The 14,539-nt window shown below is 38.2% G+C and overlaps 1 protein-coding gene across 6 annotated transcripts in view; it reads right to left on the bottom strand.

The window, feature by feature from the left end:
* The window catches only part of PSD3 (pleckstrin and Sec7 domain containing 3), a 597,461-nt gene that overhangs the window by 239,054 nt on the left and 343,868 nt on the right, over window positions 1–14,539 (bottom strand). For all 6 annotated transcript variants that reach the window (XM_066380473.1, XM_066380474.1, XM_066380475.1 and 3 more), the window contains 4 exons: window positions 11,761–11,955; window positions 11,592–11,672; window positions 10,014–10,126; window positions 5,244–5,302 (listed from right to left, as the gene is read on the bottom strand). In XM_066380473.1, the coding sequence (XP_066236570.1) occupies window positions 5,244–5,302; window positions 10,014–10,126; window positions 11,592–11,672; window positions 11,761–11,955 (448 nt within the window). The remainder of the gene's footprint in view (window positions 1–5,243; window positions 5,303–10,013; window positions 10,127–11,591; window positions 11,673–11,760; window positions 11,956–14,539) is intronic.

Genomic DNA, 14,539 nt, shown 5'->3' with positions numbered 1-14,539 from the left:
GTTCTGTCACAAAACCTACACTTCACTTCTTGACCTCTTTCTTCCCTACGTCAGTATGGTGTACTAGCTTTGGTTTCACCCCTTATCCAACCCATAACCAGTGGTGGGATTCAGCTGGTTCTCACCAGTTTGGCAGAACTGATACCTAATTTTTTGTTGAGCTCTGCAAACAGGTTGTTAAAATGGCACTTGTAATCAGGGTTCTCTCTCTAAGGTGGGCGCCTGGGCAGCCACCCAATGTGGAAACCACAATTTACATTTGTTATTCTTTCTTAACGTTCATCTGCGCAACAGCATATCCCAAGCGCCCGCAGTAATGCCCATTCCGTCCATAGGTGAAAAAAATTGCAAGTGAGGATGCCAATCAGGAAGGAATATAGAAATACTTTAACAATTTTGGTTTTTGTTAGGCATTATTTAATATTTTTTCATTAATACTTTAAACCTCTTTCATATAATCTAGTTTTGTGTACCTCTTTTCTTCTTCTTACTTAAGTATTAAATACATTAAATAATAAACTATCTTTAGATATATTGTTTTTTAATACTTAACATGGTCATTAGGGCAGAGAACCAACTATAAAATTATTTGAATCCCACCACTGCTTATAAACCCACGCACACACACACACACACACACACACACGCACACACACGCCAGTGAAGGTCCTGCCTTCTGCATTAAGCCCAGACCACTGAGGATGATACTCAGCACGCGCGGAGTACCCTCAAGACAAAGCACCTGCAGGATGCTAGCCAGAGGCAGAGGGAACCAACACTCCCGAAAAACCATACTTCCACCCCCTTCCAGCCCCTGCACAGGGTGGGCTGGCTCCGCCAATAGGCAAAGGAAGAGAGACACTCTGGGTAAAAGAGCTACTCAAAATCCCAAGCCATAGTGTTAAAGGGTAGATTTTGTCACAAATCTTGATTTAAAAAGTGTCCTGGCTACTGCTTCTGAGCATGGCCTGACCTTGGGCAACCACTGTCTTGTAAATATCTTTTAACTTTTAGTTGTGCAATTGGCCAAATGAGTATGGACTTACTGTCCCACTCTTCACTGCAACTCAGTTCTAGGCCTACAACCTCCTCCCACCTCGGTCCGTCCCTGGAGCAGTCCCTGCCTGCTGTGCCGGCCCCACCACCTGGTTTCAGGCTCAGGAACAATCCAGCCAGGAAGCCTGGACTGAAGACAAGAGAGCTACCTGGAGTCAACTGGGTGAGCAGGTTTGAAGGTAAATCCAGAAAAGGCATAGGTTTAAATTTATCCTAACACGACAGATTCTTTTATTCATATTTCCAATAAAATGCAGGCTTAAATAAAAAGATTTTCAACTCTTATTGACAGTTCAAACAAAAATCAATACAACATAGTTCCATTATACCAAGAGAAAAAGAAATTATAAAGTTTGATTTGATAGAAATTTACCTGTCTGTGCAATTTTAGTTTGCATATATTTCACAGATGAAGAGGCATTTTAAAAATGAGGTTACTTAGCAGATCAGGCATGTGGCCACAATGATAAAACATTTAAGAAAATAAACCACTTGCAGACAAGGAAAAGCAAGTCAATACTATTGCTAAGATCGTGATAAATCATTCATATTTTTCAAAAATAGGTACTGAAGGGAACTGCCATTCTTAGTTCCAATGAAATAACTATAACTCTGAGTGAGTTTCTCCCCAAAATATACTTCAGATTATTTTTTTCTAGCCTCCTTAGTGAGGCTGAACTATAATCCAATGTGGGATTAAACGCTCTCTCCAATGTCTTTCCACCAAAGCGCCGCCGTCACCTGTCACCATTTCTTCAGTTAAACCTGACTAACGGTGGACAGCTGGCTGACTCTACCAGAGACAAGATCTGGCTTCCATGCACGTGTCCCATGTGTTTCTGACCCTCGCCCCAATGGCACAGAACTTGAAATGGAGTAGACAAACTCTAAGAGTTTGCTGAATGAAAGAATGAAGTAGAATAAGAAAGACAGAAAGGCATTCAACATGTAACACTATTAGATTTATTATATTAGTATACATTCTATCTTTTTATTAGTTGAGAAAATTAGCAGGAAGAACAAAAGGCCATTCCCAATGCATCATTCCTTTGAGTCAATGAAACCCACACGAAAGATTCACAAAGAACAGTCAAAAGAAATGAATCTCCCAAGTTATGCCACCCCCCACTGGGAGCATGAGGACAGCTTGTCCCAGCACTTCTAAGAAAGGTCATGCTGTTGTATTCCTGTTATGACATGATGTAAGGATGAAAAGCAAAATGGTTTATTAGTTCATTCCCCAAGAGAATTATCCCGGCATTGAAGTAAGTAAGGAGAGATGATGGCCGAGGTAGTGCAGCATAAAGAGAAGGTGAACAGGGACAGAAGTTAGCAATAATCCGCAAGTTCTGAATGATTCACTTTCATAGGGTCATGCTGGTAAGTCAGACAGACACTAGAACAATAAATCAGGCAGTCATGATGGAGAGAAGATACATCCAGAATTATGGATAAAAACTTACCACCTAGAAGGAAAATTTATTTTTAAAATGAATCCAGAGGAGGAAGATAAGAGAAACACAGTTTCATAGAGTTAGTTCTTATATTGATACATTCTATAGAATTGTAACAGTATGCATTGTAGTAAAGATAAAGAAATTTTAATAAACAAAATCTAAACAATACACAATATTAAGTATATAGAACACATTTATGTAAACAAAGCTGAGAACCAATAATCACCAAAAATATGATCTTGAAGATGATATACCATATTCCCCATGTATAAGATGCCCCACGCATATGACTCTCCTTAATTTTGGGGCCCGAAAATTGAAAAAAATCTATTACATAAAGTTATTGAACTCAAGTTTTTTCATCATAAAATTCATACAACTCTTCATCACTGTCAAACTCCCATCCATTAGCTTGTCCTCATCTATCTCTGATGACGAATCACTGTCTTCAACAATGAGCGCAAAAACAAGCGCGAAAAAGCGGGAAATGCAAGTAAAAAAATCTACAACCACTGTGTAAGATATACCCAGTTTTTAGACCCCAAGCTTTTTGAAAAAAGATGTGTTTTACACATGGGGGAAATACAGTAGATTTACTTGTATTTATAATTGTTTCCCTCTTATATGAAGTTCTACCACTTAGTTACTTGTTTACTATGTATGATTAGCATAATTCAAGATAGTATTTATATATAATTTCATTTAAATAAACTGTCCCTTATATTGCAGTTGCCAAAAAGAAGTAGATGCTTCATTTAATCTCCTTTCAATTCCTCAAAAGTGGTTTGAAGAGCAAGCCAGAGCCAATCTGAGCTCTGTGGTTCTAAATGTACGTTTGTTTGAACATTAAGCATCTGAGTTATCTGAATACATAATAAACCTCACACCTTAGTTTACTGCTATTTCAAATTATTGTGATTTGAAAGATACATGCTTATTTGAAAGTATCATTAAAGCAATCAGCTTTTAATAAAAACAATTTCCTTCAGATTTAGCAACTTCCATAGAACTTCTGTTAGATCCTCAACCTTTAAATAAGAATTGAACTTGACTGAATTTTTTTCCTTCATTATATATTTTCTCAGTCAACAGACAATAAATGCACAATAATGATACGTGGATAAGACCTCAAAATATCTGATGTGAAGAAGTTTCCTCATTCTGGAATCGTGGGCTTGGATCAATGTTATATGTGGACCAGCCCACTCACAATCGTCTCCTCTGGCGGAAAGTTAGGTTGAGAAATTGAGTGGGAAGAAAAAGAGGGGACAAAGTTGCAACTGGTATCGCATGGCAGAGAAGAAGCAGTGAAAACTGGCTTCACTAGTAACCGGAAAATAGAGGTCAGGACAGTCCACTGATTGGTCATCCTTGTAACAAGTCAGGTGACTATTAGATTCTGATACTTATTTCAAGGCTCAAATTGTTGGAATCCCAGTATTTTCATTTCTGCAAGACATATTATGGCTCTATTATCCAAGAACGTCCCCTGAAAGCATCTATTCTTTAGGCTATATAACCTCTGCACACATTACATATGTCTACAAGTCACTAAGCTATTCTAAATTCACCTTTTGCAAATTACAAAAGAAACTTCCTAGTGAAGTACTGTGAGATTTGTGAAGGTAGTGCTCATTCTATCACTATATCTCTTTACTGTTCTGATGGTAGACCCTTTTTCCCTCAGTTCATCTTAATACAGTTCTTTTTTGTCTTTCTTAAAGAGAACCACTACAATTTAAATAAGGGAATAATATGTCTTTTTGGAACAGCAGAACTAATTGGACTAATATTTAAGTTTCAATTCCTTTAAGTGACTTTTTAAATTGTAAAGTAAATCATGTAACCAATCAAGAGATAATCTAGACCAGTGGTTTTCAACATTTTTACACTTGGGGACCAGTGAAAATAGGAGAATTATTTCAGGGAGCAGGAAGACAGAAATCACCCTGAGCATAAGAGAATTTGACTAAGATCACTGGGCCTATAATCTTCATACAACATCAGGGTGGTCAAATCTTTCCCAAACCAGCACAAAATTTCTGGAGGACCAGTCCATGGGCTGGTGATTAAAAAACACTGATTTAAATGATACTAATAAATACAGTGAGAAAAGTATTATTTTTCTTTTGTTTGCACTTTTTCTTTTTTTCTTTTTCTTTTTTTTTTTTTTTTGCTTGAGATGTTCAAAACCATTGTTTTAGCTGGTGCCATCAGAAATGAGATCCAATAAACCTTCAGTCAACCCTCTGGGGACCAGAGGAATCCTAATAGCTTCTGGAAGCCACGGTGCACAGTCTCTCCAGCTGTTACAGAGCCAGCTGTCTGCTAGCCTTCGAAGAAAATGTCTCTTTTCAGTGTCTTAAAGATGATCCTTCTAATCCAGCCTGAGTAAATATCAAACCTAATAACTAACCAAAATAAAATAAAATAACAAAACAAAAAACCAAAAATCCGAAAGTAAAAGCTCTGCCTCTGCCATCTAGTGGAGAAAGAAGGTATGGAACACACATAAAATACAGCTCCATACATGCTGACAATGTGGTATTCACTTGTGCTCTGTGTTAGCATGTGAAATATGTTACTTCTTTTCCCAAGGATTGACATTTACTTACCTGCCATGCAGAGAATGAGAGAAGGGAGGGAAAGAATAAATGGGGATGAACATAAAAGCAAAGATAAGCCCAAGATATTTGGATTTCTATAAGATAGTTCATGATGTGCACTTACATGGCCGTGGAGATCTGTGTTAAGAAGCATCATTGCACAGGTGAGGCAATGGACTCCGTCTAAAAAAAGAGACAAAGACAGAAAGCATTAATTCACTATTTCCTATGGGACTCCTATTGTCATTAAAATAGTATATATTAAGACCCTATGAAAGCACAATACTAAAGGTAGGCACAAGACAGAACTCAGATAAGAATAAAACATTAAAATGACCTCTGTCCACAGAGTTGGACTCTCCTGGGTAAAGTAAATTATTCCTACCTCGCAGGAGGACAGTTTTATAGTACGTATCTTTAAGCTTTAAAACAATGTCTTGTGACACAGCAAATCTACTTCTTACGGCTGTACACTAAGGAAATAAAAATCTACATAAAATACAAAGCTATGCAAAGAAACACTGCTTATAATAGAGAATAAGTAAATATGACTCTCGAAAAAACACAACTCTGTTATATTAATTAAAATGTCCAAGTATATATGTTGAAGTAGAAAGATATTTCATGATAAATCATTATGTAAAAAATACATTATATGGCCCTGGCCAGTTGGCTCAGTGGTAGAGCGTCAGCCTGGCATGCAGGAATCCTGGGTTCAATTCCCGGCCAGGGCACACAAGGAGAAGTGCTCATCTGCTTCTCCACCCCTACCCCTCTCCTTCCTCTCTGTCTCTCTCTTCCCCTCCCACAGCCAAGGCTCCATGGAGCAAAGTTGGCCTAGGCATTGAGGATGGCTCTGTGGCCTCTGCCTCAGGCGCTAGAATGGCTCTGGTTGCAACAGAGCAACGCCCCAGATGGGCAGAGCATCGCCCCCTGGTGGGCATGCCGGGTGGATCCCGGTCAGGCGCATGCGGGAGTCTGTCTGACTGCCTCCCCGTTTCCAGCTTTGGAAAAAAAAAATACATTATATGTAGTATGATTTCATTTAAATATAAATACATTTAGAAGAAGATATAAGGAAATATTAAAAGAGATTATTAACTCTGGAAAGAGATTATCATTTTTATCTTTTTATTTATATATTCTCAATTTTCTTTAACACAAGCTATGATGATGAAAATAAAACATTTAATACTGTTACTTTTTTTTTTCTTTACCTTCTGGGAGGAAAATGCATTAGGAAAGAAGCAAAAGTTAAAGAAAGTTTCTATTTGCATCTTCTACACAGTTTACTGTTCGGGTATTAGTTCTCTGGTTAAAAATATATAGGCAGAATAGTTATTCTCTTTCTTGCCATTCTTTAAAGAAAATGTTTACATTGAATGGTCAAAGATACTATGGATCAGACAAAAGTAAAATATTGAAATAATCTGTGAAAATTAAAAAAAATAAATATTCTGGGCCCTGGCCGGTTGGCTCAGTGGTAGAGTGTCGGCCTGGCATGCAGAAGTCCCGGGTTCAATTCCCGGCCAGGGCACACAGGAGAAGCGGCCATCTGCTTCTCCACTCCTCCCCCTCTCCTTCCTCTCTGTCTCTCTCTTCCCCTCCTGCAGCCAAGGCTCCATTGGAGCAAAGATGGCCCGGGCGCTGGGGATGGCTCCTTGGCTTCTGCCCCAGGCGCTAGAGTGGCTCTGGTCGCAACAGAGCGATGCCCCGGAGGGGCAGAGCATCGCCCCCTGGTGGGCAGAGCGTCGCCCCTGGTGGGCGTGCCGGGTGGATCCCGGTCGGGTGCATGCGGGAGTCTGTCTGACTATCTCTCCCCGTTTCCAGCTTCAGAAAAATACAAAAATTAATAATAATAATAATAATAAATAAATAAATATGCTGCAAGAAAAAATTGACCAAACCAGAAGAATTTCACACTTATGTAGAAAGATCACTCTTCTTATATATAAAAAAAGAAAAAGCACTGAGTTAAGCTTCTCATTTCCAAGCCTCAGAATTAGTCCTCCTCCTATTCTCTTCCAGCAATTCTCAATCCAAGTACAGGAGACCGTAGCGGCTGCAGATTCAGACAAATCTTATGAATTATGCTAACTGTACAGAAGGCCTGTCCAATTACTGAATTCACAAATTAAAGACAGTGCAGTTTTCCAAAGGATGCCTTTCAGTATAGTAGGTTTCTGTTATTTATGTCTCCAGGTAGATGCTTCTAAATGCCTAAATGTATATTTATTCCAGTTCTAGTTTATTATCTCAAATTCTAAACACATTTAAAACAAATTTCTTTTTTTTTTTTTTTTTTTTTTTTTTTTTTTTTTTTTTTTTTTTTCTTTTTCATTTTTCTGAAGCTGGAAACAGGGAGTGACAGTCAGACAGACTCCCGCATGCGCCCGACCGGGATCCACCCGGCACGCCCACCAGGGGCGGTGCTCTGCCCCCCAGGGGGCGATGCTCTGCCCATCCTGGGCGTCGCCATATTGCGACCAGAGCCACTCTAGCGCCTGAGGCAGAGGCCACAGAGCCATGCCCAGCGCCCGGGCCATCTTTGCTCCAATGGAGCCTTGGCTGCGGGAGGGGAAGAGAGAGACAGAGAGAGGAAAGCGCGGCGGAGGGGTGGAGAAGCAAATGGGCGCTTCTCCTATGTGCCCTGGCCGGGAATCGAACCCGGGTCCTCCGCACGCTAGGCCGACGCTCTACCGCTGAGCCAACCGGCCAGGGCCATAAAACAAATTTCTGAATGCATTTGTGAAACTCAGTAGCCAACTCTCAACTGTCCTTATCAACAGCCAGCTGAATGCACAAATCTATATTCCAGATTCCACTCAGGAATGTCAACATCTTCTTAGATTTGACGGAGGTTCTAATAAAAATAACCCTCTTCTATCCCTTGCATTCTCAGTGCTGACAGTGATAGAGACAGTGAATAAATGGTCTAAATATAGTCAAAGAAAAGAATAAAAAAAGATAATTTTCTATTTTACAGATAGGAATGTGACTCTGATAATCAGATTTGTTTATTTATAGCCTGCAGAACAAGAGAGTGGGGGACAATCACTTTACTCAATAACAAGTACACTTGTCTTTTAGTTCACTGGTAACACTGCAGCTAAGAGATAAGTACTATTTCTAGTGCATCTCATCTCAGTGATTTAGTCCTGGATTTGTAACCCTATGGAAGATTCTCCAATGGCAAGTAAAGACACTTGATTTTACACCCTGAAAACTCTGCTTTATTGTAGGAATTGAAAAGGAGAAAAGACCACTCCTCACAGGGGATCAGCAATTAAAGTTGCTTTTTAAAAATCATACAATAAACATCAAGTCATAGTTCATTAGCCAAAATCAGTGGTCAGTGTTGTTTTGATGAATATCAAACAAAAGCACCAGAGACACATCACGGACTCCAGTGAGATTTACAAACATTTCCAACACGAACCCAACACCAAAGGCGGATTTAATGATGGGGGCACTGGACATGCGCCCTGAGCCCCAACTTTTGAAGGGCTCTGCAAAACCCCAACTTAGATGCTTTTTTCTAATGACACCAAGTTTGGTTTCATAAGTGCAATATTAACATTAATAGTACATACCCTGTTTCCCTGAAAATAAGGCCTTCCCTGAAAATAAGACCTAGCGCGTCTTTAGGAGCAAAATTTAATAAAAGACACTGTCTTATTTTGGAGGAAATAGGGTAGATTGTTGTACATGGAAATAGAGTCGCAAGAAATTCTTGATGGAATTCAGAGTTTGGCTGGTTATGCTGATGTTTGTGATGACATGACTACAGTATATTAATAAATGTTGATTTTTTTGTTCAACAATAAATGTGAATTCTTGTTCATGGAAAAATAAGACATCCCCTGAAAATAAGACCTAGCGTGTCTTTAGGAGCAAAAATTAATATAAGACACTGTCTTTTTTTCGGGGAAACACAGTAGTATTTTTTATTTATTTAAAAATACGGTTAACATGTATTTTTATTTTCTCTTTTTTTTTAAGGGGCCCAATAGTTTCTTCCACATCCAGGGCCTCAACCGACCTTAATCTGCCTCTGCCCAACAACTGAACCCACGTACACTTCATTGAGAAATTTAGAGACTGGAGGTTTAGGAATAGAAAATAAGAAAATAGTTTCATTTATTACAACCCATTTTGAACGTAAAATCGCAGCGTGACAAAGCATAAGCAATTTAAAGATTACTGTCATACTGTGGAACTGGAGAAGAGAGTGAAAGAACTGAAAGGAGGTGAAGAACATCATGCATCGATTAATGTGCTTTTTTTTTTTTTGTAAGAGGGATAGACAGGGACAGACAGATGAGAGAGGGACAGACAGGAATCGAGAGATGAGAAGCATCAATCATTAGTTTTTCATTGCACACTGCGACACCTTAGTTGTTCATTGATTGCTCTCTCATATGTGCCTTGACTGAGGGCCTTCAGCAGACCGAGCAACCCCTTACTCAAGCCAGCGACGTTGGGTCCAAGCTGGTGAGTTTTGCTCAAACCAGACGAGCCTGCACTCAAGCTGGCGACCTCAGGGTCTTGAACCTGGGTCCTCGGCATTCCAGTCCAATGCTCTATCCACTGCGCCACCGCCTGGTCAGGCCAATTAATATGCTTTTTAAAAAATATTTGATGACATGAGAAAATGCTCACAGTGAAAGGGAAAGATAGTAGGAAACAACTCCCTCATGATTTCAATTTGACAGTAACCAAATATTGTACAAACAGACTAGAAAATAAATCTGTTAATAAAAATGCTCTCTAGATAGATTTAGATGATTTTCATTTTCTTTGTACAATTTTCCACAATAAAATGTAACTGTCATAATGAGAAAAAAATAACTCTTATTAAAAGAAAGAAATTCAAGCATTTCCATCAGATTACCTTGTGAAGTAATGGTGTCTGGGTTACAATAAAAATATCTATTGGAGAAGTGTATTAAAACTCTTTCTCGTTCTTGAGTTTCTCCCACAAGAGAAAATGCTTTAAAGAAATACCTAAAAAAGAATTGAGGGGAAAGGTAAAATTTTAGAAAATATTGCTATATTCTTATGTTTGACAGTTAAACTTAATTCACATAAACATAAGAAATTAATTATACAAGTAAGGTGTTCTGCAGTTATTTCCAAAAAAAAAAAATCACTAGGTACCATTCAGTATAAATTTATATTGAACATTTAAATTCTCTTAAATGTCAATGTAAAAAAATGGCAGGGCAATAACATGGTGGTCAATACATCAAGAAAAGCCTTGGAGAGGTAGGTAACTTCCCCGTATGACTAAGTGTCAAGTAGCCATTTTAAAAGGTCAGCTGGATAAAAACCAAAGAACACCTAAGACTGAATACATAAGGCTATATATTAAAACTTTACATAAATCACAGTTTTTTTGTCATTTTTTGTTACATGACTGTAATCGCCACTGATCTGTTAAAATTATAATTATGTTGTCTTGTGCACAGATTTTCCTTTGCCTATTATCACCATATTATTAAATTGTTACAGGAGGAAAAAATTGAGAGATAAAACTCTCATTTATTCCATAAATTGGGAATAAACTAATTTGTGCATAAAACTTCTTTGAACAATAGAAAGTATGTCCAGAACCATCTGCCACTCACATCAGAGTCACTGTCTATTGCAGATAAATCCAGATGCTCCTCACTTGACAAAGTACATGCATTCCCCAAAACATGAGGTGGGAAGGAAACAATCATTTAAAGTGCTCTGTGAAATCTTACTATTGAAACATACAATAAACCTTATTTCTATGATGAAAACGTTGTTTTCCTTATAGTTTGTTAATCTATACAATCTATAGTTAATCTATAGCTTGTTCCTCCAAGCTCTGGTATGTTATAAACCTCCGAAGATTAGATGTTGACTGGGTCTTACCTTCAGCTGCTCTTTGAAATTTACAGTACGATAGATAGGGTGTGAAAAGGGAGGATCCGTTTATTTAAGACACCGTCATTGGAACAGATCAGCAAAAAAAGTGTTACTGCCTGCCACACTTTTACAGATAATTTCTGCTGATTATTATGTTGATACTCATTTTTATTCCATTCATAAGTTAAAGTACTGTTTTAAAAGGTTAATTGGTTTTGTAAACAAATCCTTAGGAAAAATAACTAAAATTCTAGTCTGTACACTGCTTTTTTTTTTTTTTAACATGAGCATCCGAAAACCAAATTCCCCAAGATTCCACTTCTCCTCAAGACCTCTGTTGCCATAATTCTCTACTCTGTCACAATGCAGACTAGGAGTTTGTGTGATTTCAGAAAAACAATATATTTTTCTCACTCTCTACTACATTTAATATCTACAGTACAATCTGAACTAAACTTACAAAGTGACTGTAGGTTAGAAAAAATAAAAGCCAGATTTTAGCTTCAGCACATTACTTTCTCCTCTTGGGAGAAATTCTGTGGAAGCAAAGAACAGAAGTGATGTTTGATCGTACCTGAGAGACTGATCCAGCGTCATTCCTGTAAAATCAAAAAACTTCAGATATTCTTCTGCAACTAGTTTGCTAAATTCATTGCTGTGGGAAAACAGAATAGACTTGGTCATTAATATCAAAGCTGATTGACACACACACACAGAGACAACTAGCCTGGAGCAGCACATACTTCTTGCCTAGGTGTTTTGCGACATCTGATCTCTTGAATCTGTCCAGTTGATAAAGGCGTTTGGCCAACCTTTTGGCTGCTTCTACATTGCTGCTGGTACCATTACTGAGATTTTCTGAGGGCTCCTTCTCCAGAATTTCAGTGTTCCCCATTTCAGAATGAGCCTCTAGAATTGTTGTTTTCACCCCAGCATGGCTGTGAGAATTAAAAAGAAAAAAAAAGATTTTTCTTGTGTGGCAAAAAGGAAAAGAGCTGATGAATTATCATACTATTATAAAACAAACTAAACAAAAATAAGATTTTAAGTGAGATCATTTCACACTTAATTATTCATTAATATATTTTCAGCGACTGTATTTCAATGTACTGAAGAAGCGATTGCTGCTGAGACCCTGGATAAGCCGTTCTCACAGCTGTTGGTCTCAGGACCTTTACCTTTTTAAAGGCATGAGAGATTCCAAAGGCCTGTTCATGGGGATTATATCTACTGATAGTCACTATATGAGCAACTAAAACAGAAAATTTTCAAATATTAATTCATTTTAAAAAATCCATTTCATGAATATGAATAATACATTTTTATTAAAGATAATCGTATTTCCTCAAACAATCTAAAGTTTAGTGAGACAAGCAACTGTGATTTACATTTTTTACAAATTTTTTAAATGGCTGGCTTACTAGAAAACAGCTGGATCCTCATAGCCACTCTCACATTCAATCTGTAACAATCCATAGTTTTGTTTGTAATAAATTAAAGTCCAACGTCACAGATATTTAGTTATTTTTAATATCCTTTTCAGATAACTATAGATATTCTTTTCTGATATGACACCAGAATAAGGCAGGCGGTAATTTCTTAAAGGTTAGTTGCAATAAAGAATCTAAAATTGTATCGATGAACTTTTGGTGCTCTTATATTAAAGTCTGTTTTACATTTTGAGTGGCTCTTTTACCCAGGCATGATTCTACAACATGCAGTGGTCATTTGTGAAATATTTGTTGACACAATTCATTATACCATTAAAAAATAATTGCATTCATTAATGTCACCATTAAATCTTCAGAAGAGCCTACATATTTGGAAGCTGTCAAACTTTTGGTATAGATGTTTTCCAAACTTCTAATTTTTGATCGAAAGGTCACATCTTTTTTCATTGGCAACAAAAATTGTCAGTTGTTTTCTTTAAAGTAATAGGTTCACTCTATTAATCTCCCAGAAAACGTTTGCCAATAACTATAGTTTCCCAGTCACATTTTGAAGGAAGGACGGCAGTCCCGACACAAGGGGGCAGTTTACAGCGCATGACTGTTTCCATACAAGGGCTTTTCCTGCGTACAGCCAACAGGAGCGGAAGTGCTTTATGCCTATTTTCCATTTCATCACACGAGAAATTATAAAGGCATGTAGGCAAGGGTTGAAATGTAATTAATTTGTACTGCTTTACACCAAGGACATTTTCAGGTGAAACTGTTTTTTGTTTTATTTTTTTGTTGTTATTTTATTTTTTTTAAATTTCAAGCGCAGGCAACATGGTAACAGCTGGAACTAACTTGATGCTACTCCTCTGGTGGGTGCTAAGCCCCGCCCCATCAGTGCAGATATCAACACAGTGAGACAGGAAAATAATGCTGCACTGTCACAGTAAAATAACTGACCTCACTAACTCTACGGAAAGGGTCTCAGGAAGCCCCGCAGACCACACTGTGAGACCTCCGTTCGAGAACGGGGTCACAAACCACAGCCTGTGGCTGGCTATAGAAAGTGCATCATGCATTTTTAACACTAAAACTAATGAGGACATAGTAATGTCCAAATCTTCATTTTAACTCGGTAACAAAACGAAGCTATGTTCATAATAAACTCCTGTGCCTAAGCAGACTCTGACACACTTACCAGAGGCTTGGAAATGGCCTGAATGTTCCTGTAAGGGACCAGGCTGTAAGTATTTTGGGCTTGCAGGCCACCTAAGGCCCCTGTCACACATGCTCCTTTGTTTCTGTTGTTTTCTTTTGCAATCTTTAAACGCATAAAAGCCACTTAAGGCAAAGTTGAATGGGCACATAGCCTAGTTTGTGTGTACTTGCTCTAGCCCATACTTCTCTAACTTGGCCTCAATTAAAAGCACAGTAACCACTGCCTGACCAGGCAGTGGCGCAATGGATAGCGTGTTGGCCTAGGACTCAGAGGACCCAGGTTCGAAACCCCAAGGTCACATGCTTGAGCTTGGGCTCACCAGCTTGAGCGCAGGGTCGCTGGCTTGAGCATGGGATCATAGACATAACTCCAAGGTCGCCGGCTTGAGCCCAAAGGTTACTGGCTTGCAGCCTAAGGTTGCAGGCTTGAACCCATGGTTGTTGGCTTGAGCAAGGGGTCACTCGCTCTGCTGTAGCCTCCCATCAAGGCACATATGAAGAAGTAATCATTGAACAACTAAGGTGCCACAAGGAAGAATTGATGCTTCTCATCTCTGTCCCTTCCTGCTTGTCTGTCCCTATCAGTCCCTCTCTCTGTCTGTCTCACTTAAAAAAAAAAAAAGCACAGTAATCATTTATTGTATAAACCAGGACACTCTGAAGAAGGAACAGGGATGATCAAAACATTAAATATGTAATTATAATTGTTACAAGTAAAAAAAAAATTATTACCAACAGAAAAAGATTAGTTGTAACTTTACATTATGTAATAAATAAATAAATCATTTCAGCAAAATGAATATTTTAAAAACTGCTCAATCTGTATTTTGTCACTCTATCTAAATTATAATTTCCCACTGCCACT

Source organism: Saccopteryx leptura, chromosome 4 (genome assembly GCF_036850995.1).
Source record: "Saccopteryx leptura isolate mSacLep1 chromosome 4, mSacLep1_pri_phased_curated, whole genome shotgun sequence".
In the NCBI taxonomy this organism is placed as follows: Eukaryota; Metazoa; Chordata; class Mammalia; order Chiroptera; family Emballonuridae; genus Saccopteryx; species Saccopteryx leptura.
Note: the sequence above shows the minus strand (reverse complement) of the source record. Positions and strands in the feature narration are given on the sequence as shown.